The 24,968-nt window shown below is 39.7% G+C and overlaps 1 protein-coding gene across 5 annotated transcripts in view; it reads right to left on the bottom strand.

Annotated features, from left to right (window-relative positions):
• XPO4 (exportin 4) overlaps positions 1 to 24,968 on the bottom strand; it is a 118,806-nt gene that overhangs the window by 4,948 nt on the left and 88,890 nt on the right. For 4 of the 5 annotated variants that reach the window (XM_060637554.3, XM_060637557.3, XM_060637555.3 and 1 more), the window contains 13 exons: positions 21,665 to 21,841; positions 20,915 to 21,057; positions 20,254 to 20,399; positions 19,270 to 19,447; positions 13,686 to 13,845; positions 13,037 to 13,206; positions 11,267 to 11,441; positions 8,388 to 8,681; positions 7,162 to 7,342; positions 5,645 to 5,763; positions 3,998 to 4,128; positions 3,341 to 3,458; positions 2,823 to 2,915 (listed from right to left, as the gene is read on the bottom strand). In XM_060637554.3, coding sequence (XP_060493537.1) covers positions 2,823 to 2,915; positions 3,341 to 3,458; positions 3,998 to 4,128; positions 5,645 to 5,763; positions 7,162 to 7,342; positions 8,388 to 8,681; positions 11,267 to 11,441; positions 13,037 to 13,206; positions 13,686 to 13,845; positions 19,270 to 19,447; positions 20,254 to 20,399; positions 20,915 to 21,057; positions 21,665 to 21,841 — 2,085 coding nt within the window. The remainder of the gene's footprint in view (positions 1 to 2,822; positions 2,916 to 3,340; positions 3,459 to 3,997; positions 4,129 to 5,644; positions 5,764 to 7,161; positions 7,343 to 8,387; positions 8,682 to 11,266; positions 11,442 to 13,036; positions 13,207 to 13,685; positions 13,846 to 19,269; positions 19,448 to 20,253; positions 20,400 to 20,914; positions 21,058 to 21,664; positions 21,842 to 24,968) is intronic. The other variant, XM_078447630.2, reaches the window with a different exon arrangement.

Raw genomic sequence — 24,968 nt, 5'->3', positions numbered from 1 at the left:
AATATTTTTTTTATGTTTATTCATTTCTGTTAAATTTTTTTTTTTAACGTTTATTTATTTTTGAGACAGAGACAGAACATGAACGGGGGAGGGGCAGAGAGAGAGGGAGACACAGAATCGGAAGCAGGCTCCCGGCTCTGAGCCGTCAGCCCAGAGCCCGACGCGGGGCTCGAACTCACGGTCTGTGAGATCGTGACCTGAGCCGAAGTCGGACGCTTAACCGACTGAGCCACCCAGGCGCCCCTGTTTATTCATTTTTGAAAGACAGAGAGAGACAGAGCACAAGCAGGGGTGGGGCGGAGAGAGAGGGGGACACAGAATCTGAAGCAGGCTCCAGGCTCCGAGCTGTCAGCACAGAGCCCGACGCGGGGCTCGAACTCACGAACCGCAAGATCATGACCTGAGCCGAAGTTGGATGCTCAACCAACTGAGCCACCCAGGCGCCCCCACAATAGCTCTTTTTACTGATTAATATTCACTGAAAGTTCACTCTATTCCAGGTACTGTTCCAGCCTTTTACATTAGTAACTCACTTTTTATAACAATCCTATGAACAGCAGTACAAAAAGTACTGTTATTCTCCTGATTCACAGATGGAAGTACGTACATATAGTGAAATTAACATGTCTAAGATCACACTTTCTTTTTTTTAATCTTTATTTATTTACTTTGAGAAAATAAGCATGTCAGGGAGGGGCGGAGGGGCAGAGAGACAGAGAGGGAGAGAGAGAATCCCAAACAAGCCCCACACTCAGGGCAGAGCCCGACACGGGGCTTGATCCCATGACTGTGAGATTATGACCTGAGCCAAAATCAGGACTCAGACACATAACCAACTGAGCCACCCAGGCAGCCCAAGATCACACTGCTTTTAAGCAAGAATCCAGGCTGCTTGGCTCCTGAAGCCATGTGATTACCAAGTTTGTTGTATTGTCTCCTCTCCATTTTTCAACCACATCATTCATATTTATTTTGCATTTTATGCATAGTCTAAGTCTGCAACCTGACTTTCAAGCATTTCCCAGGGCTTTCTATAGGCACCCTGTCCACACAGCTCTGAGGACAGCAGACCCGTACAAGGCAGACAGGAGCTGTCTGGGAGGGGGTGGCACAGGGGGAGGGGTATATTTCAGTCCTTTCTCAAGGTGAAGGTGCAGACGTACCTCCAAACCAGTACTGGACTCAGTGGCTCTGGGAGAAAGGGCAGGAAAAGGAACCTAATAAATATAGGAGCATGGGGGGGGGGGAGGAGGGAGAGATATGTAGTGCTTCTACTTTTAATGCCCCTTATAATAAAGCCTTTTACAGAAGAGAGGGTGTGGGGTTAAGGAACATTCAACCAAAACAGCTTTCTAAGATAAGCTCTCTTGAAAAACAAACGAACAAACAACAAAAACTGGTCTGACACTATTTTTCATTAGCTTCTTGGGATATCATAATGGACCGAAGGGTGAAATGAAATATTAATTGCATTTGGAAAAGAAGAATAAGGCACTGGATGCAATCCCTGACCCACAACACAAGCAGGGAACCAGGGTGGCCACCCTAAATGCCCTATCCAAGAGACATACCTACTCACAGAAGAGTAAGTATAAACTCCAAATCATTTCCCTATTCAAAAGACATGGTGGTCCCTCTGGGACCAGACCAGCAGATCTCATGCTAGCCAAACCTAACGCCTTGCTCTCTTTTTTACAATGTGTGAATATGTTGTTGTTGTTGTTGTTTAAAGGCATCTGGAATGCAATGGCTTATACATATGGGGACAAGACATCTATCTTCCTAGCAAGCAACAAGGAAGTAGAATGACACAGAAAGCCCACAGACCTCAGATGGGCACCATGTGCAGAGAGGACAGCAAGAACTCAAGCCCCAGAGTACCTTCAGCTTGGAGCGTAGATGGTATAGGAAGTCTACAGGAAGGGAATCTTTAAGTTGTATGAAAAGGCCTCAAAATCCTATCTTTCTTTAAAAAGGTAAATAAAATCAAGCCCTGAGTGCCACTCACAGCAAATGCAATGGACTCTATATACTTTGAGGGAAAAAAAAGGCAAAGCATTTAACAAAAGTCAATTGCTTAGTCATGCTGGGACGTGTGCATGTGCTAGGGGGTGGGGAGACCAAAAATTGGGGAAAGGAGTGTTGGGAAACTGGGGCAGCTGATGATCTAATATGGTTCTTCTCATACACTTGATGGGCACCTACTCTACCAGAATAGGGAAGGGACAGGTGAGCTAGCGTCACTTTTCTCCCATAACGTTAACCCCAAACAGTGAGCGCGTGCTTCCGAGTCTTTAAAGGCTCAGCAAAATAAATTGAAACAATACCCTCCTTTCCGTAGTATAATATGAAGCAACACACTTTCCCTACCACGACAGGAAATAATACGCTGTTGATCTCCGCACTTTCTCGAGGCAGATCCTCTGGGTCCCCAGTCTTCTTCGTCTGGTCTCCCTTACAAAACTGTGAGTTCCTCAAGGACAGAAACTGTGCCTCTACTATTCTTTCGTGTTAATTCTTGGTTCCAAGCACACTTGTTTACGAGGACAAGCTTTAGGGCAGTGATCAATGCAAAGGATGATTCAGAACAGGGGAGAAGGGAAAGTAAGTGCTTATTCACTGACAAACAGCTTGTCAAAAGAGCTAATGTGGAAATGAAGAAATACGCCCTCACTGAAAGCAACTGAAGCACTGAGTCACAGATTCTCTAAGAACTGGGAGTATCAAAGGCCCACTATCTGCACAAACAATCTCCTTGCTGGAAGAAAAAAAAAAAAAAAAAAAAAGGGAAGAGACCCAACGAAGAGACTTGTGTCCAGTACCTGATGCAAACACACCAACGTGTAGAAAGCTTCACCGGCTGCAGTGGTCATCTCTGTGTTGTGCTTTTGCAAAACCAGCATATCAAAAACCAGCTGAAAGGACATAATACAAAACCTCTAAATAAAAATACATGATGATCATACAATCTCCCATCCTGTGTCTAATCCAAAAAAGACAAAGAGGGGTGGTAGTTGCTCTTATCTATTAAATAAGTCTGAAAATGGAAGAAAAAAGCTTTTTAAAGACCCAAGGATTTATAATAACAGAGGTTATTCCTTGCTGTGACATGTGCCACCATAAATGAACAGACTGTTACATTTGCCACGTCAGGTTTCAAGAACACACAAGTGGAGAATAAGGTGTCCAGGGAACTGATCTCCAGAAAAGCACAATGAACAGAAAGTAATTCTTTCCTGCCCTCTGAATGACGTAAGCGTTTCCTCATTCGAATGAAGATTTACAGGCACGAACTGTACTAAAGCAGACGGTTTGACGGCATGCCAGCCGAACATCTTACCTTTAGAAAGTGCCGTGTTGCTAGAAAAAGTGGTGAATCTGTTTCCTGTGCTTTTGCACACTGCTCAGCTAATGGCGTCAAAGCTTCCAGGCAAAGCTGGCAAACTTCCGAACTCATTCTGATCATGAAGGTCAAGGAACAGACTAGGTGTATTTAGCTTATAAAAGATTCAAAAATCATGGCTATTATCAAATTCTAGGAATGACCACAGTTAAGTGAGTACCCTAGTGTGCAATATGTCTTTACGGGATTGCGAGCTACACGACAAAAGTTTTCCAGTGTTTCGGAGAGGGTCTCGGACTGTAGATTTCTAATGTGTTTCTGATCATGAGCACACAACTGATAAAAAGCCTTATTATTCTCTACTACCGGGCAGCTGAGATCAGAGACTCAACAACAGTCGATGGCATTACTAATTGGGGCTCTTAATGAAAGAGTGACTTTGGGACCAGGCACCAAAAGCCTTTGGGATTGACCTGTGAAAGGAGGACAAGATGAGGTGAACTAATAAGAGAAACACACAATTAGGGCTGTTAGACGACAGCTTTCTTACGAAATAAAACACAAAGGGAAATTTAAAAATACAAGTTTTTAAAACTTTGGGAGATTTTTTTCCCCCCAAGGGATAAATGATAATGATGTTCATTTAAAGGATATGATGTCATGCCTAGTTCTAGAGAGTACATCAGACTTTTAAAAAGATCTTCAGGAAGCTGTGGTATTTTTTCAGGAAAAATCTCACAGATAAATGTGATTAATTTGTAGTACTGATTACAAAGGGTTGGAAACTGAAAAAGAAATATTAAATATTTAGATGCTTAATGATATCTAATTTCTATTTTCATTAATGCAATAAAATAAATAACCAATAAACTTGTAAATATAATGATTTCTCTTAAAAAGAATCAAGATATATAGAAAACATAAAGATCTAATTAAATATAAAAATATGTTTCAATAAAGGAAATATTTTAGTAACATGAAAATAATGTACAGTAGAAGCAATTATCTTCTGGACAGTTAATAAAAGCTACTGCCAATTCCAGATAGTCTTGTTTACCTTGAAAAAGTAGACAAAGCAGCCAAATTTCAAATAATCAAATGACCTATAATTAAAACCCTTTTGCAAATGTGTGTATTTGATTTCCAGCATGTTAGAAAAATACAAGAAGGTAATACAGATTAGGATTATGCATGAAATAGAGTATTCACTTCTTCACACTTCTAAAAATTGGTTGGACAGTCCTGGAAAACTGAAGTAAAAAGTAGGCAATCTACAGTTTAGCAATTCTTAAGAAAATACACATCTAAATGTGTAATGGTTTACTTGATGAGAACCCCCCCCCCCCCCGCCCCCCGCAACCAAACCAAAAAACCCTAAAAGAAAGCAATATACAGAGCTTACGAAACTTCCCCATCCAACTGGTGGCCACATGAACACTCAGCTCACGGGTCACCAATCATCTCCCAAAGACACTGCTCAAGGAGAGACACATGTGGTCCCCGCCCACTCTGTGGGAATCTGACAGCACCTCCTACTCCTCAATGCAACTTCTAACCACTTCTCAACCGCTATTTTCTTCCTTCCCACGACCGACCTCTCTTTCCCTCTCCCACTCTACCTCGTTCGTGTTCCACACACATGCGCACGCACACACCTCCCTCTTCCTTCCCAGCCATGTCTTTGTCCCCACCCTCACCCTCTGTGACAACTCACGAAAGAGACTCCCTTCTTCTGTGGTACCAAACAAAGGAGGAAGAAAGGGCAGCCTCGTCACCACCACACCCTCAATACTGACTGATGACCCCGAGACAGGACGTCGTCAGAATGCACACAAATTTAAAAACCGTTAGTCTTGGTTTCTTACCATCCCATTTCTACATGGGGTTGCTGGAAAATGCCTTCTGCTGCTCAATCCTTAAAACCAGAGAATGATGTTCAAAAGCATGAGTGGAATACACCTAAACATATAACTTAATTTGCTCAATGACAAATGAGGGAATCAAAACTGCTAACGTCAGAATTCAGTTTCTAAAAGAACCAGTTTTTTTTTTCTGTCACTAATTATCAGTGAAGACAGGACTCTGGGGTAGGATTAAATGAGGGCATGAACCACGTACTGAGCTGCATGCGCGAGTATAAATGACACACAATGGGAACCAGAACCTCTGATTTTCGTGTGTACTTAACAGATAAGCAGGTACTTCTACCTCCTTAATTAAATCAGAGGTATATTCTTGTCTACAACATCTTTGAACTCCGAGCAGACAGTTGGGGTTTTCACATTCACTGTCTTCAATTACCTTCAAAAGATCTTGTGACATCAGGGGCAGAATGAGGTTCACTCCATACAGAACAACATCAGCCGCAGACACACACCTGTTTGCCGCCTGCCCTGGCTCATGTCCTCTGAACACCTCATCTATTAAGACAAAAAGGTAGTCTTAGAATTGCAACATCAATAAGCCTACAGAGTTACACATATTCCCATCTTTGTGAGAAAGTAACCAAAGATTAAAACCCCTAAGCCAAAATATATCTATGAGTGGACATCTGATCAATCTGGCCCTGGGTCATCCCTTTGTATTTCATTTGTCAGGGTCTCTGATGCAGTATTCTGTGTTCAAATTATTATTCTACAATGATGGAAACTAACGCTTCATGTTTTAAAAAGTAGAATCGAATCTACTGACAAGGAAGTTATACTGTGAGTTAAATAATTTCCACAGTAATATTTATTTTATCTATTAGGTGTGTGAAATTTTTCTATGCTGAAGAGGAATGGGGGAAAACAGAAATTAAAATGTTACAGAAGATGGTAGTTAAAAAATAACTACCAATATTAAAAAGGCTTATTATCCTTAATCCATATAAAATGCATATAAATTAAGAATCCTCCTAAGACCTAAATAGGTAAATGAGGAAAATCCACAAACATCTATCAAACCCAAAGCCTAATGAAAAACAGTTCACTGCAATCATTAATGAAATAATGGAATTAAAAAAAATTTTTTTTTTAACATTTATTTATTATTGAGAGACAGAGGGAGACAGAGTATGAGCAGGGGAGGGGCAGAGAGAGGAGGAAACACAGAAACTGAAGCAGGCTCCAGGCTCTGAGCGGTCAGCACAGAGCCTGACGCAGGGCTCGAACTCACAAACCATGAGATCATGACCTGAGCCCAAGTCAGACACTTAACCAACTGAGCCACCCAGGCGCCCTGAAGCAATGAAAATTTTTAATGAATACTTAAAAAAAAATTTTTTTTCAATGTTTATTTATTTTTGAGGGACAGAGACAGCGCATGAGTGGGGGAAGGCAGAGAGAGAGAGAGAGACACAGAATTGGAAACAGGCTCCAGGCTCTGAGCTATTAGCACAGAGCCCGATGCGGGGCTCAAACTCACAAACCGAGAGATCACGACCTGAGCCGAAGTCAGAAGCTTAACCGACTGAGCCACCCAGACGCTCCTTTAATGAATACTTCTGATTCATTACATTAAAAATGACTTTTAAATGATAACATTTAAACTTTTTAACGTTCATTTATTTTGAGAAAGAGAAGGAGAGTGTGTGTGACTGCGCATGAAGAGAGAGAGAGAGAGAGAGAGAGAGAGAGAATATGAATATCCCAAAAGCCGGCATGCGCTGGGAGTGGAAACCTACGTGGGGTCTGTCTCATAAAGGTGGGAGCCGGATGCTTAACTGACTGAGCAACCGAGGCGACCCCCCCCTTTATTTATTTACTTAGTTTTATCTTCCTTTGCTTTACAAAAAAGATAATTAAAATGAAATTTAAAACCCTCACACCTCACCTTACCTGTATCGCTAAAATCTATGAATTCTTTTGACAGAAGGTTAGTGAGAAGTTCCATGATGAGAAGCAGGTCTTGGTACTGTTCTTCCTCTGCTGTAACATCTATTCTTTGCCGCCCCAAGTTATTCTTAGAATATACTTGCAGCAAAGTAAGGCAGGCTTCATACAGGTTCATAGCTTTGGACTGTAAGAGAACGTGCATAAATCATACTTAGTTGGGAAAAAATATCAACCCTAAAAGAAACTTGAAATTATAATCTAATAAATTTACTCTGGATCCCAACAGTAGCTCAAACACTTGTTTGAAACTCTTATAAAACATTAAGAAAAATGAAACAGCATGCATTAAAGATTGCAGTTATGTTTTAAAAATTAGCAGTTTTCTAACAAAATTTGACATCCATTTTTTTTGTTCACTTGATAATACACACTAGAGAGATAGTAAGATTTTGGCAACAGAACTGTTCTACTTCTGCTATTTACCTCTGTGTATACTATTTATTATTTTCAGATTTAATAGAACTGTTTAACTTGCAAAAGCACAGTGTACCAAACCATGGTCTTAAATATCAGAATGGCAACGGCCTGCCCTCTCAGTCATGCATCTATGGCTACATTTGTAACATTTATAAAATAACCTTACTTTTGAGCAAGTGCCTTTGATCTAACAGCAACAACAACAAAAATTTACAACTCGGGAACCCACATGAAATGATTTAAAACAAGATTTACGCTAATCTACAGACAAATACAAATATATTCCTTTAAGGCAGTTTTAAAACAGCTTTCTAAATGATTTCTAAACAGTGTAAAAAGTGTACCTGTGGTTACTGATTGTAAAAGAATTTAGCTTGTCTAAATTATCCATTTGATTTATAAAGCAAAGATACAAACTGTCATTTAAAATTTTAAGCCTCAAGAGTTTCAACAGACAGAAATTGGTTAAATTTTTCTACTGTTTGTCTTATCAAACACGCCTCGTTTGGATGGCTTTGACTGAATAAAATACTGTATCTCAAAGAAATTTCTGGTTTTACCAACAGTTTTAGGTCAGCATTGACTTTCCTTCAATAAGCCTTCCCCTGGATTTTGAGTTCTTTTGAAACGTTCTGAAGTCTTTTGGAAAACTCCTTTGGATAATCTTCACAGAATTTAAAGGGAAGGGTCTGTTACTTTGTTATACTTTCAGGAGTTCTAATCCGAAAGAGGAACAATTAGAAAGTGCTTACCTCTCCAAGATAGCATATCTGTTTATGTGCGACTTCCACAAAAACTTCTATTATGAGATTGACGGTCTCTGGGGTATTTTTGTAAACTTCCATCAATCCAATGCAATTGGTAAGGAAGTCCATCAAAAAATTAAAAAGAATTGCTACGTTGTCAATCTGGGTAGCCTCCGCAATGCCACACAGGGCCTCCAGCGTGGCCGTGATCTCCTGCTTGACTTCCTCCTGCTGGCACATCTGCTGGAAGTTTTCTTGGTTTATCACTCTTAAGAACCGCTGCTGAAGTGGCTGAAGGACCTGTCGAGTTAAAGCATCATTCTTCTAAAAGCTTAACGCCCACGATCCGTCTCTTTCAGCTTTACTCCCTCAACCTGGAGATGTCCCTTCTAGAACATTTCTGAAAGCACCGGAAACAATGATCGCAACTACATGCTACGCTCCCCATCACGAGGGGACGCGTAACTTCTAACCTACAGAAAGAACGAACACACAGTAGACTGGTCCTCAGGGAAATGGAAATCAAAACCACAAGGCGACATCACCTCAGGTCTTTTAGGATGACCACCATCAAAAAGACGAGACAGAAAGGCTGGCAAGGATGTGGAGAAAAGGGGACCCCTGTGCACTGCAGTGGGGGTTGTCAACTGGGGCAGCCGCTAAGGAAAACAGTAAGGAGGACCCTCAAAAAACGAAAAACAGAGTTGCCATACGACCCAGTAATTCCACTGCTGGGAATGTATCCAAAGGAAACCAAGACGGCACTTAATCAGACGTCTGCACCCCCCTGTTCACTGAAGCATTATTTGCAATGGCCGAGACATGAAAAAAACCTGAACGTCCATCCGTGGATGAACGGAAGGAGTTGAGATACATATGCAATCACACAGTTAGCCATACAAAATGAGGAAATCCTACCATTCGTGACCACACGGATGAACCTTGAGGGTACACGTTAAGTAAGTCTGACAAAGAAAGACAAATACCATATGATCTTACTTAGATGAGGAATTTTAATACAATAAAATAATAAAATAACAAAACAAACAAAAAATCCCAACTCTCAGAAAAAGGTCTGTAGTTGCTACAGGTGGGGGTGGGGGGAGGTGGGAAAAGGGGGATTTGAACTTCCAGTTGCAAGATAAATAAGTTCTGGGAGTGTCACGTATAACATGGTGACTATAGGTAAACACTGCTCTATGACAGATGGGAAAATTGTTAAAAGAGTAGATCCTCAGAGTTCTCATCACAAGAAAAAAATTTTCTTTTGTTGTTTCTTTCCATTGTACTTATAGGAGATCTTGGATGTTGACTAAAGTTCTTGCGGTAATCACTTCATAATATATGTAAGTCAAACCACTATGCTGTACACGTTTTGAACTTGCATAGTGATGCGTGTCAATTACCTCCATAAAAGTGGAAAAAGTATTATTTATGGAAAAGCAAATCAGCACATGCTATCGCCTCACTTTCTAAAGTAATTTAGGTTCCAAAAACCACAAATCACGGAACATGACTTAGTCAATGCCATTCACAGAATTCTGTCACTATCATCATCTCTTTCCAGGGGATTAACCTCCCCCCTCAAAAAGATGAAATTTAAGTCTCCAAAGGGTCAGAGAGGAAGTATCAACTTTGGAGAATATGTCAACTCTGGCCCAACTATCCAATTACAATTTAGTACAGAAGCAGCCATAGGTAAAATATAAACAATTGAACATGACTGTGTTTCCATAAAACTTTACTTAGAGAGAGAGAGAGAGAGACAGCAGGCCGATTTTGGTCCGTGGGCTCCAATTTGCCAAACCCTGTTCTACATTCAGCTCTGGACTGTTTTTCTCCTTTCCAATTTCTCTTGGCATAGAGTATAACTTCAGAAAATCAGTCCTGTCCTGAGTGAATATGCATATTCATGAAGATATCTTAATTCTAAAGCTATACATATGATAATACAATTGTTTAAACTAGAAATATATGGTCAGCCTGGTTTTCTTCTGGTCTGAAGTCACAGATGACTGCCAAATTCTGTTACTGTGTCCCTTCTCAGACATTAAGAGCACTCTAGTCACAAGGATTATAGGCCAGCCACCTATACTGATACCTCTTGGTTCCTGACTTAAAGCTAATTTACATAATGCAATGTGTTCACAGTGGTTATTGGTTGATTATGCACCCCCCCCCCCCCTTGCAACTGATATGATGAAGTCCAAATCTCTAGTACCTGAGAATGTGGCCTTATTTGGAAACAGGGTTGCTGCAGATATAATTACATTGAGTTCCTTAGGGTGGGCCGCCGATCCAACGACAGGTATCTTTACGCCAAAATGCACACATGGACAACATCACGTGAAGATGAGATTACGGTGATGCTTCTACAGCCTGAGAACACTAAAGCCTACCAGTCAACCACCAGCAATTTGGCAAGAAGCCTGGAACAGATTCTCCTGCACAGCCTTCAAAAGGAACCAACCTACCAACACCCAGACCTTGGATTCTGGTCTACACAGCTCCAAGACAATACGTTTCTGTTGTCTGCTCCACTAAGTTTGTGGCACTTTGTTACAGCAGCCTTAGCAAACTAATAATAATAATTTCCACCTCCTCATTCAACAGAAGCGGACGTTTCACTGATTCTTTAGGCTCTCGTTTGAGTGGTGGGCAAAAATGTGCCCATGCTACAGAACGTTTGACAAAGTCATCACATATGCAGATATGGACAAATTATAAGATGGTATTTGTAAAATAATAAGCTTCAACCTATTCCATTATAAAGGGAAGAACATTAGAGAAGGTATGACTGAAATGTTTCTGTCTCCACAGAGTATTTTATGCCACCACACAGGGTAAAACATAAGAAGGTCGATCCAAATAAAGGAAACTATTACCTCTGTCCAATACTGCTGTTTGGTTTCTGTGTCCATATGTGCAAAACCGCCCAAGACAAGAGCCTTCATCAGTGTCCTCTGCACGGGACTTGACAGGAAGTTCAGAGGTGGGCTTCGACTTGCAAACTGCTTGGCTAAGTTCCACCAGTTTTCACACTGAATCACTAAGTTTGCTCTAGAAGCCGAAGTAACAAAACAAAAGACATATTACTTTACATTGCGTGTATACCGAGTAAACAAAAATGGAAGGTAACTGAATTTAATTAGTTTTAAAAAAAAATTTTTTTTAACGTTTATTTTTGAGACAGAGAGAGACGGAGCATGAACGGGGGAGGGTCAGAGAGAGGGAGACACAGAATCCGAAACAGGCCCCAGGCTCCGAGCTGTCAGCACAGAGCCCGACGAGGGGCCCGAACTCATGAACCGCAAGATCGTGACCTGAGCCAAAGTCGGCCGCTTAACCGACTGAGCCACCCAGGCGCCCCTAATTAGTTTTTAAAGTATAGTATATAGTAAACTGATATAAACTTTGGAGTCACACAAGTGTGTACTGAAATCCCATTAGTTGTTTAACAATGTAAAATTTATTTACTCTCTTATTTAGTTACCAGATCCGTAAAACAGGGTAACAACAGTAATAACAGCGTTAACTCTCATGGCTGATATGAGAGTTAACTATGTTGTAACTATAACTAAATAGTTACCATAAAATTAAATAAAATACTATATATGAAATGCTTGAAACAGTACAGTAAATTACAAGAACTCAATAAATAACAGTCAATGCTAAGAGTAATAACAATCACATTCCTATATAGTAAGAAAAATGTTTGGGGGTACCTGGGTGGCTCAGTTGGTTAAGCGTCCGACTTTGGCTCAGGTCATGATCTCACAGTTCGTGAGTTCAAGCCCCACACTGGGCTCTGTGCTGACAACTCAGAGCCTGGAGCCTGCTTCAGATTCTGTGTCACCCTCCCTCCCTCTCTGTCCCTCTCCTGTTTGTGGTCTCTCTCTCTCTCTCTCTCTCTGTCAAAAATAACAAGAAAGAGGGGACGGGGGGAGAGGGAGAGAGAGAGACACACACACACACACGGAGGGAGGGAGGAGGAAAAATTTCCAGAGTTTGTTGTAGAAAACACTAAAACTCTTAATTTGCAAAATTATTAAATTATCAAGTTTTTCTCACCTTTATTTTTATTGTTTTTTAGGTTTATTTATTTATTTTGAGAGAGAGAGAGAGAGAGAAAACAAGCAGGGGAGGGGCAGGCGGACACAGAGAGAATCCTAAGCAGGCTCTGTGCTATCAACGTGGAGCCCAATGTGGGACCCGAACTCATGAACCATGAGATCATGACCTGAACCAAAATCAAGAGTCAGACGCTTAACCGACTGAGGCACCCAGGCCCCCCAAGTTTTTCTCATCTTTAAAACAGAATAATAGGATATCTGAAAAAATTAAATGAGACTACTAAAGTGTATTAAAATGTTTTTAAAACTATAAATTACTAAACACATATGTTTCTCATAAGAGTCTTTGATGCCAAATCCTTGAATAGCCAAAGCAATCCTCAATTGTACCATGAGAAAGCTCTATTGACATTTATAGCAATAATACGATATTGAGTGTGTCTTTTTTTTTTAAACACATTGCTCCAAAATGCAGGGTCTATTTGCATTTAGGACCATGTAACTGTTTGCAACTTGAAAGACCACACACACACACACACACACACACACACACACACAATCAGCCTCCAATAATCACCTTACCTTTCTCTTCTTTCCACCAAAGTGACAAGGAGCTGCACAGTGTCATTTGCAAGGTCCTGCTCACTACTCCACACTGAGAGGTTACTGATGACTTTTTGTAAGAGGTAGCCAATAATCCACTGAGAACCTTCTGTATCTGCTCCAAATGCTGTACTGAATGGCAGACTTATCTTAAAGGAGAAAACAAAAATGTTAAGGTCAGAAAGATCAGCTTAAAAAGAAGTGCACAGAAAAATCAAACTGAAGTTAGCGTCTAAATCTGGAGTACCGTTTACTTCGCATCAATTTTATAAACGCATTCACTTCTGGGAGTCCAAAATAAAACCTCCTCAACCCACGGACATCTTCCAACGTGAGTTAACTTTACTCTCATTAACACACTAACATGGTGTTCATACCAAACACAAAGAACGTAAATTAATCCATTCCCACTGGTAATCTATAAATTAATATGGTCAAAATAAGCTGAATCAAATGATGTGCTCTAAGGAAAGTTATTAAAATCGTACATCGTTCACACAGTTCTCTTCAACGTGGAAGATGTTCAGCTCTTAGTTACATCTTGATGAGAAAATCACCAAGAAAAATATTCTCATTTCCACAGGTGTCGAATTCATAAATCCAAACAAAGCCAGTTTTATATTCTGACCTGATCGTATAGTTTCTCATCCACCAGGAGGTAAGTCTTTGCCCAGCGTTTTAGGAACCAAACAATGTCTTTGCCCATTTGAGGGCTTAGGAGGTGAGTGAGGTCTGCTCTTATCGCTCGAGATTCAACCTCTGAAACTCTGAGAACAGCAGATAATAGCCTGTAGGCATAAAAAAGAAGTCGTTTATTCTTCCATTTATTTGGCCGTCTAATAATACTTGTTTCTGAAAAGTCCTTTTTGTTATGTTTTCAACTCTCTGAATTTAGGCCAGGCTATAACTTGAAATTTTCATCAGCAGGATCAAAGTCCCCGTTCATTGCTGACCCTTCAGAAGCAGGAAACAAGACTCAGTCGTGGGTAGAGACATCCTTCTGTGCAAGTCTCAGCATTACCATCCACAGAGATTTTTCACATTCGAAATGGAGAGATACGTACAAGTAAAAGTTCAGAGTAAAGGCTACATTCTGCAGCCCTTCATCACTACTTCGCTCCACGGTTAGCACTGTTTATTTTGATACATTTGTTATTATGGCGGAGGGTCTGGTAACTGACTTATCCAGAATGCTCTGAACATTAAATCTTGCCTCTAAGTTGGACAGTCCTATATACTTCCTAACAAACTTGATTCTTACTGGTATTTTAAAATGCAAGTCTTGCTAAAAAAATTATCCACGTAAGCGTGCATACTGTCCTCTCCTACGCTACATAATTCATACGGCTCTGTGGTGTTAATAACAGCATGATATGCAGAGAAGTTAGAAAGTCTTGTTCCGGGGGTGGGGGTAGGAGAGAAGAGAATCCGAAGTGATACATATTTAGCTTGACTTGAGCTAAAAGGCAAGGAAGCTGAGGAGGCAATTGAAAGGATCCATCTTAACATTTTATAGATACCCTGCCAAGACCGGGATCCTAATCACCTGAACTTTGGCTTCTGCTACTTCTCTTTACTGTTCTCAAGATGACTAAACGTGTCTCCCTGTAATGAAATCTTACATTTCAGTTCTTTGTCCAACTGTATATCTCGAAAGTACTAGATACTACTTATCGCCCTATCCTTTTGAAATAATTTCTCCCCTTGAACCACACAGGTTTTTAAGTTTCTACCCCCAGAACATCCTTTTTCCCTATATAACACCTACTCCCTATACTACCTGCCAGTGCTCAAATTTTCAAAGATTATTTTAGGGTGGATATGAACGAAAATACTCCAGGACCTCACTTACATTTAAGTTAATGTATCAGATTTTTCCCGTAAGAATAGTTTGAAATGATATAATCTGCAGCCTAACAGAATTTGAATTAAATAATTACAGTAACTTTCTAAATTTATGCACAGGAATTGAATTATCAGTGTTTTGGTACCCAGCATCATCCATTTGAAAAACAAGTTTTTCTTTAACAGCTGGAAACTTAATACATTCTTTTTCTCCTTAAATTTTTATTTCTTTTCCCCACAGGTTATCTTACTGTAAATACATTTTTATAGTCATTTTTATTGATCATACCACATCCATCTCTGAAACAAATGTCTAGTTATTGAAAAGTCATTTTAAAAATTCCCAGTGACCATAAGACTTGGTTCTAAAATGTGTTTTGGACTTATTAGTATACAATTGAGCGAAGATAACACAAATTTAAATTATTAAACATAGGGGTGCCTCGGGGGCTTGGTCAGTTAAACGTCTGACTTGGGCTCAGGTCATGATCTCGCGGTTTGTGAGTTCGAGCCCTGCGTCAGGCTATGCTGACAGCTCAGAGCCTGGACCTTACTTCGGAGTCTGCGTCTCCCTCTCTCTCTCTGCCCCTCCCCTGCTCGCGCTCCTTCTGTCTCTCTCTCTTTCTCACAAAAAAAATAAACATTTAAAAAAGTTAAAAAAAAAATGTATTAAACATAAAACTAAAATTCTATGCATTTGTGAATGAGATTAATGTACCAGGATTTTGTTTTTCCAAATTAGTTCACGCATCTGTGAAAAAAAATGGCTAATTAAAAAATAAATTATTTTTAAAAAATTAGCAGCCATTAAAAAAAAAATATATATATATATATATATAAATTCCTTATTCTTAGAATGAGACAGAGTTGAGCATAATTTGATTTGATTCCTTTTTCATTTTTAGAGAAACACTGAGAAAACCTACTCACATAAATGGAAAAAGCAGTTTTAAAATAGCAGGGTTCCTCAATTCTTTGAACCTAGTTTTATGCAAAACATCACGAAGATCTACTATCAAAAACTGTTTTTAATCATCTCTTAGCTGACAATGTGATTTCTTGAGCGTCCCGTAATGCAAAGGGCTGAAGAGCTCCTGACCTGTAAAGTCCGCGTCATCCGCTACTCGGTCATTCACTCCCACACCACACACACAATTCGGAACCGTCGCTTTATCTGGCACCGCACGCTTTTACGCACCTGCCTCTCCGTTACGTTAAGACTCAGAACGAGCAAGAGCTTTGCCTTTCTCTGGCAAAGCAGCGCGGGCTCCTGCGGCCTCACTGCCACAGCCCGTCGGGCGAGCACAGTCCCACGGGGCCGCCTCTGACAGAACCTCTCACAGCCACCGGCCTCTCTGCACCCCCACTTTTACCAGTGGAAACGCTTCCTCACCTGCCTGGTCGCCCTTTGAATCCACCCTCCGCGGCACAACCCCGCTACGACCGTCTGACGGGTCCACCTGCCCATTTCCGACGTCCTCCACCACTTTCACTCCTACCTCAGTCGCCCGATCCCCAGCGCCAACCCTACTTCTCCACCTCCGGAAACGTCTCTCCCCTCCACGTTCACACGTGAGCCACACCACACTTCCTCTTGCTTTAGGCCATGCTCTCCTCCCAGGCCTCGGCCTCTGCCGTTGTCGCTGCCTGGAATCCTCTTCACCTTTTGCTGCATGTTGCAAACTCCTACGCATCCCTCAACTATCTGCCTAAATAAATAAATCTCTCCAAAGCACCCCCTGATCCTTCCCCTGCCAACAGGTTAGGTCAACCCAGGCGCTCCTCTATCCCTCTTACCAGACTCCTGTTGTAGCCTCAGATCCTGGCATATGGGGGAGGTGGAGGAACAACTCAAAACACTTTTGTAATTAAAGTGTAGCTGACACACACGTTACGTACAAAACATTTTTTAATTGTTGATAATTCCAGTTTCTTTTTTTTTTTTTTAAATATTTATTCGTTTTTGAGAGACAGAGAGAGTGTGAGCAGGGGAGGGGCAGAGAGAGAGAGAGAAGGAAAGAAAGACACAGAATCCGAAGCAGGCTCCAGGCTCCGAGCTGTGAGCACAGAGCCCCATGTGGGGCCTGAACCCACAGACCATGAGATCATGAGCCGAAGTTGGACGCCTAACCGACCGAGCCACCCAGGCCCCCCGATATTTCCAATTTCTAATCCTACTTTAATTTCTTAAGTATGGTATCTAAACATACTTCATATTTCAGACAGCACTCACAGTTTCCCACACTCTACAAATGAATCTTGAATTACCTTTGCATTCATAAACCAAAAGTCTGCAAAATGAGTCAGAGCTTGTTAGTTTCTCACATCTGCTATTATCACTCTGATTCAGACCACTATCATCTTTCTCTTGGATTACTACAATTAGCCTCTTCATTGGTCTCCCTGCTTCCATTTTTGTCCTCATAGTTTACTCTCAGTGCAGCAGAGGAACCTTTTTGCACAGAAGTTCTGCTCAAACCTTACGACAGCACCCTACTTCATTCAGAGCAAAGGCTAAAGCCTTGATCTGATATCCCTCTGTTTTCCTTTCTATCTTGATCTCCTGACAAAATTCCACCTCATTCTGCTCAACCCACAATGGCAGTTCTTACTATTGCCTGAATATGCCAGACGTGCCACAGGGCCTTAGCATTCCCTGTTCGCTCTGCCTGGAATACTCTTCCCCAGGCCTTCACGGCCTCCCTCACCAACCTCAAGTCTTTGCTGACAAGTCACCTTCCAAATGAAGTCTGTACTGATTACACTACTTAAAATTACACACAGTCCCCGAATCTGCGCTCCAAATCCCCTCACCCTGTTCATCTAGAGCACGTAGTCTTCTAACACTATTTTTCCTTCCTTCCTTCCTTCCTTCCTTCCTTCCTTCCTTCCTTCCTCTCATCCATTCATTATCTTTCCCCTACAAGGAGCTTTAAAGGGGGAATGATTTTTGTCTACTTTGCTCAGTGATGTATCCCAAATGCCTACAACAGTACCGGGTACTCAATTAATTATTTGTCAGAGGATAAATTCTTCAAGAAATGTGAACTTTTTTTACAAACAAGGAATGTTTCTCTCATACTCCTTTCAATTTCACATTAATTCTTTGGACTTAAAAAAAAAATAGGGTGTTTTTTGTTTTGTTTTTTTTTTTGGGGTTTGTTTTCCAACCCTCCATAGTCTGTGCTCTCAGATACAAAAATATTTTGCTCCCACACTGATACCTTAGACTCGCAAAAATTGAAAAAGCACTGAAAATACAAGGAAAGCATACCTGATGGTACTGCCCAGGCAAGAAATATGACAAAGAATATAATATGACAGCCCTCTGAAATGAGCTGCCTTTGAAATTAACATTCACCATGAATCAAACCAAAGCAAAACCAAGGATTTTCACAAGCAATTAACCTAGCACCTATAGTAATCCCCAAAAGAAGAGATAAAACTTTTTCAAAAATAGAGCATTGATATTTTATTTCAAACAAGAAAATAAAATAATAAAGGAAATAAATTCCTAAACATTTCCTTGATAGTTCATTAAAAAAAAAAAAAAATCCTGTTTTCTACTGCACAGGTATAAATGATATCCATGTATTTTTGAATTAAAAAGATGAAGGGGACAGCACCCTGCTTGAGTTACTGATTCTGCAATTGACAAAAACCAGTGTTATTTCATTATTGGTGTATCTGCCTGCAACTTAACTTTAAAGATACTGAAATTTCAAATGTTGGTTTTAAACCCACTTGTAGGAGGATATTTGGTCTAGGTTTATCCTTCCTTAATTTCACCATTAAGAATTAATGAAAATTTTGCCACTACTCATAGGAAGATCAAAGTGAATTGTCATTTGAGGCACACAATTGTCTTCTAACTTTCCCTGACAGGACACTCAAGTTTCACATATTCCGAACAAATACTTCGATTTTATAAGGTAAGAATCATAGTTTTCCTTCAGAAAGCCACTGAAATGTAGTTTTAGCTTTATGAACAATAAAAACTTGCTAATGTTCACCTGGTGTCTAGGAGGCTCACAGACTTTGATTCACTCATTTAGGGCACCTGCGCCACACCGGCACTGCTTTCTGATGGCCAAGGGACATGTCCCTTCAAACTTACACTGTATCCAGAGTAATTTGACAAGTGTTTTCCTCAGTACAGGATATAGCTGTCAATTCTCACCAGAGTGGCACTGCTTAAATATACCGAGTACTTGCCATCCTTGTTTATTTCAAGGCTTCTCCAAGTTTTATTTTCTTTCACGTATCAGATTTACAATGTGGCTAACACAGGAGTCATCTACCCATCCACTCAGAATTTATTTAAAACATTATCAATTACAAGAGCACAGCTATAGAGTTCATATTACCTAATCACAGAATCTGTTCTGTTGTACCCTGGGATGGAAGAAGCCTTTTCTCCTGGAGATCCCAAAATTTGAAGTGTTGTATTAATGTCAACTTCAGATGAATGCTTAATGGAATATTCCATTATTTCTGGAGGTATTAGCGGAGTCTCTCCCTGAGTATCATCAGCTAAGAGGTAGCCTTCAGTTTAAAAAAAATTAAAAACGAACACTTAACAAATCTACATTTATCAAATTGCACTATAAATGTTCTCAGTTTTATCTGATTTACATACATATTAAGCTGATGTAAAAGTAAATTATAAATGTTAATGTTAATTTCAAGTCTGATGAGTAGAAACTATTTCTCAGATAATTAACTCTCAAAATACAAAGGACAAATATGTTATTCACCAATTTTATAATTCATACTGATAGGTAGGCTTTTTAATCTACTATCTTTTAATAACTTTTAGTACTATATTCTGTAAAATTAACAGGAATTCTATTATCTATATCAAAAGTCAATATTTGGGAGTGCCTTTTCCAAAATTAAGATTTTTTTTTCTTGATTATTAAAAACACAGAAACATTGACAGTATGGTTATAAAAGAAGACCCGACAAGTCAGACTGCCTAGATTTGCATTCTGGCTCCGGAAATTAATAGCAGTGTGACCATCGGCTACTTTCTTAAAACTCTCTCTTTCAGCTTCTTCATTTGCAAGATGAGGATAGTAATAATAATGAAACCTGACAACAGTACTAAGTTACTGGGCTGCAATGAATCCCACATAAGACATCTGGTATGCAACAGGCACTAAATATGCATGTCAGCCAATATTTGTAAAAAATGCATCCACAGCTCTGTGATATACAGCATCTGTATTCAAATGTCATCCAACACTACGTACGGAACTTATTTTTAACGTACGAAGCTTCTTCTAACACGTAAGAACTTTAAACTGCTCAGTTGGCGATTACATTTCAGAAAGAAACAACCAACCAACCTGTAACTAAAATAAGCCAGTGAATATCTTCATACAGATCATCAAGCATTTTGTTGTCTATAGTGCTTGAACCAGGTGAGGCAAGTAACTGCTGCTGATGCCGCTGTAACTGACCGTGGAGCCTCGTTACTCTTTCTTCTAATAGGCTAAAAAGGGGGGAAAAAACCCAAAGTTTCATAAAGTTCAATAAGCAAAGATCTAGAACAAACTGTATACGTAATCTCCATTTATTAGACAACATAAATTAAGATGTTAGCACAAAAGCACATATATGAAAATATTTATTGTAGTACACAGCTGTTCTCATAGCAGTATAGGAATTGTGATTTATTCTTTATGACATAGAATTAAAACATTGCTTTACAAACAATCAAGGCTTACAACAGGCATTCGAAAACTGGTCATTCCAAGTTTGTATTGACATGGGTCAAATCGTTCTCATACCATGTTTTCCACAATCTCTCTGCCATCTATGCTGTAGTGCCTGGGCTCCAAATGGACAAGCCAAGGAATGCAACCATGAGTATGTTTCTGTCCGTTTGTTCCAGTGTGCTGGGATACGGGGTGGGGGTGTTTAAAGTCTTTAAACACTTTAAGTGCTCTCCAGGGAATTGTGAATAGAGAGTATTTGCTCCATGGGGTTTCTTTGGACTGTGTGTACCTTGTCAGAAGAGGTATACAGTGTTCTGCAGCAATCCTTCCTAGCATTCCTACACTGGCTAGTTGATCTGAAAACTGGTCTCGATCATCCTCTTGAAGTTCACTTATTTCTTCTTCCTCACGAGAGGCCACACCATTGGCAGTCTATTATCAATGAAAGAAATAAAGAGTGAGGAGCTGCACTCCTTTGTGCAACAAATCATGCATTTCTGTTGCACTGTAAAATAACTTCAGCACTTCACACAAGGAGAAGAGCTGGACAGAGCCAACCCAGTGGTCTAGAGCCTGCTGGAATGACAGTGCTGGTCGTTCCAAAAGAAAGAGGTGGCGGGGGGCACGGAAGAGCGAGAAATAGAAGGTATCACCCCATGGTGCACATATGTAAACACAGCAAACTGCATTCACAACCCACCTCCCACCCCTGAGAATTTAACTTCTGTCACTGAAAAGACCTGACATCTTTAAGATCCATGGTGCTTTATACGCAAGAAGTCATTGATATCACTCAACAACTAGGAAGACATAGGCGGATAACTGAAAACTGAAGAGAAACGGGGTAACTACAAGCAGCACCCACAAATATGAACTCATTGAGACAACAGGGTTACTTTTGCTCTCTAATGCTCTCAGCGAATCTTCTGAGGACGGTCCCCCTAAATTTCTAGTATTATACAACGTATGATAGGATACAAGAGACGAAATAGAGCTATGATGAAATGCATTTTTACTTACAATCCAGCTTGAAGCTTACCAAATTCCTCGTGCCATCTGGAGCAGCGAGGTGGCACTGAATATAGGAATTGAAAACTTGAACTGCATGTTGGGTAAAAAAGCCTTTGTGGAAATGTTTGTCGTCTTGGACCAAAGTCAGCCAGGATTCCAGCAATTTGTCATAGGCTTCCATGTACACCATGTCATCTTTATCAAGCTAAGAGGAAAGAACACTCATAAAACAAATGGCTGGAGAAAGAAGATGGGAATGCTAACAAGAGTTACACGGTTATACATATAAATGGTTTTATGAGTTTTTCCTGTAGCAAAGGTTCCCAATTATTCAATAATCTCGCTGACTGAGCACATTCTAAAACTAATCAAACATTGCAGTAAAAATGTGTAAGCTTTTTATTAAACCTTCTAAAATCTTTCTAACTTAATCTAAATAATGCTTAAGCAAACAGAAATTAATGTTTACTTTTTAAGAAAACTAGCTGTTCAGTACTTCATGGAACATGTATTTTTCAAATTAAAATCGTATTAACATTTCTCTGTAGTCAAGAGACCTGTTAGAATAAAAATATTGTGTACTTACTATACACTTCTAAATGATTTTAGAAAAAGTGAAGAATGATGAAAACAGACTGGTCTAATCAGCATATTTAAGAATATGTAGGGAGAACTTCATAGATGTTAAGTCCTTATTAAATTATGACATTCTTTTCATTTTCCCCTTCATCCTTTGGTAAATTTTTCACAAAATGACTTAAAACTTAAAAAAAAAAATTTAATGTTTGTTTATATTTGAGAGAGAGAGACAAACACATAGGGTGAGCAGGGGAGGGGCAGAGAGAACCAGAGACAGAATCTGAAGCAGGCTCCGGGCTGTCAGCTGTCAGCACAGAGCCTGACACAGGGCTCGAACTCATGAACCGTGAGATCATGACCTGAGCCAAAGTCCAACACTTAACTGACTGGGCTTCCCAGGTACCCCTAAATGGTGACATTCTTAAGAGTAAACTAGGCAGTCCTAATAAAATTATTATTTAACACCTGGAGGGCCTAGCTGATACAGCAAGGAAAAGGAGTAAGTGCAAAAAACTGGAAAGAAAAGCAAAAAAAAAAAAAAAAAAAAAAGATGATTATTTGCAGGTGATATTCAGAAAAAGAAATCCAAGGAGATTAAACTTAGAACTATTAGAATAGTTATTAGGTAAGGTGGCCAGATATTAAAAACAAACAAACAAACAAAACCATTGTGATGTTTCCTATATACCAACAATGAGGTTAAATTGGAGCAAAGATCTCACTCCATTAGGAAGGAAAAAAAAAAAAAAAAAACTGGAGGAAAAAAATTATAGGGCACTTCAAATTGAAATCTAAGAAGTCAAATTTATTGTTAAATCCAGGTAAGTTTATAGCCTGCATCTCTCAATTGCTTTGATGACTCAATCTTGACTTTCTACTCTTATTTCTGATGGTCTTTTGCAAGTTTTAAAAGACTATTTCATTTTAAATGCCACCAGAAATACTCTACGAAACAAAGAAGGTTATGAAAACATAAAATAATCTCAAATATAGTTTCAAGTGCTATGCTTGTTAGTTCTCCTCTTTCCCCTAGAACTCAGCCACTCTTCTAAAGCCTGATTACCTCATGGGAGAGCAGCTGTGAAGAACGGCCTAATGTAGAACAAGACACCATTTGAAGGGTTAACTGAACATGAAATTGACCTAAGCATGTCTACTTGACAACAGAGTCACAGGGTGACTTACACATAAGAATGTTTGGGGGCGCCTGGGTGGCTAAGTCAGTTAAGCATCCGACTCTTGATTTTGGCTCAGGTCATGATTTCTCAGTTCACGGGTTTGAGCCCCACGTCCGACTCCAAGCTGATAGCGCGGAGCCTGCTTGGGACTCTCTCTCTCTCTCTCTCTCTCTCTCTCTCTCTCTCTGCCCCTCCCCCACTCTCTGGGCACGCATGTATGCGTGGTGCTCTCTCTCAAAAAGAAGTAAATTAAAAATGTCTGCTGCAGTATTCCTTAAATCCATGCCAATAAATTTATGAACCATTCCCCTAATCATGATTTCTAACACTCATTAATGACGTGAAAAAATGCTCATAATAATATAAATAAAAGTAGTAATGATTTTGTTTTTATTTAACAAATTTAATTGATAGGACTTAAAATTTGGAAAAAATACATTAAACTATTAATAGTAACAAGTTTCAGGAAGTGAAAACTACAAGTGATTTGGTTTAATTCTCACTACTTGCTTTACCAAAAAAAAAAAAAAATCTTTTAAAACAATTATTGAGTATTAAATGTCCATAATGGTGGGGGAGGGGGTATTTTATAACCCTATGTGTGAGTAAAGAGATTGCAAGAAAATGATAAGTAAAATGAAATTTTTGAAGAATTTTAATTTAATTTAATTTTTAATTTTTTTTTAATGTTTATTTCTGACAGAGAGTGAGAGAGAGAGAGAGAGAGAGAGCGCGAGCGCGCACGAGCAGGGGAGGGGCAGAGACAGAGGGAGACACAGAATCCGAAGCAGGCTGCAGGCTCTGAGCTGTCAGCACAGAGCCCGACGCGGGGCTTGAACTCACGAACTGCAAGATCATGACCTGAGCCGAAGTCAGATGCTTAACCGACTGAGCCACCCAGGCGCCCCAAGAATTTTAATTTTATACACTGTTTGAATTACTTTTACCAATCACCATATTCCATTTTTACCACATTAAAATTATATTCTGAAATGGTATTAGTTAAAAAAATTAAAATTATAAATGTGAAGAAAAAAGTAGAAGTAAAAACTTACAAAAAGCAGACACATTCCTAGAAAAAATGTGACTTGGTATTTGGATCAAGGAAAAAAGGAAAAAAAGAAAACTTAGTTAGTTTACATAAAAAAAAAAAAAACACCAGGCTCAGTAGATTTGCAGGTGAGATCTACTAAACTAGAAGAAAACTAAACCAATTAAAAAAAATTTTTTTAACACTTATTCATATTTGAGAGGGAGGGAGAGAGACAGAGCATGAGTGGGGGAGGGGCAGAGAGATTGGGAGACACAGAATCTGAAGCAGGTTCCAGGCTCTGAGCTGTCAGCACAGAGTCTGACTCGGGCTCGAACTCAACGGACAGCAAGATAATGACCTGAGCTGAAGTCGGTCGCTCAACCAACTGAGCCACCCAGGCACCCCACAAAACAACCAATTTTATACAAACTGATGTAGAGAAGAGAAAAATAGAATGCATTGGGAAAGTGATCTGTAGAGCTGTTATAATTCTGACAACAAACAAATCCACCTGTTCATAAAAGGCCATGGTATGTGATCAT

The sequence above is a fragment of the Panthera onca genome, chromosome A1 (assembly GCF_046562875.1).
Source record: "Panthera onca isolate mPanOnc1 chromosome A1, mPanOnc1 haplotype 2, whole genome shotgun sequence".
NCBI lineage: Eukaryota > Metazoa > Chordata > Mammalia > Carnivora > Felidae > Panthera > Panthera onca.
Note: the sequence above shows the minus strand (reverse complement) of the source record. Positions and strands in the feature narration are given on the sequence as shown.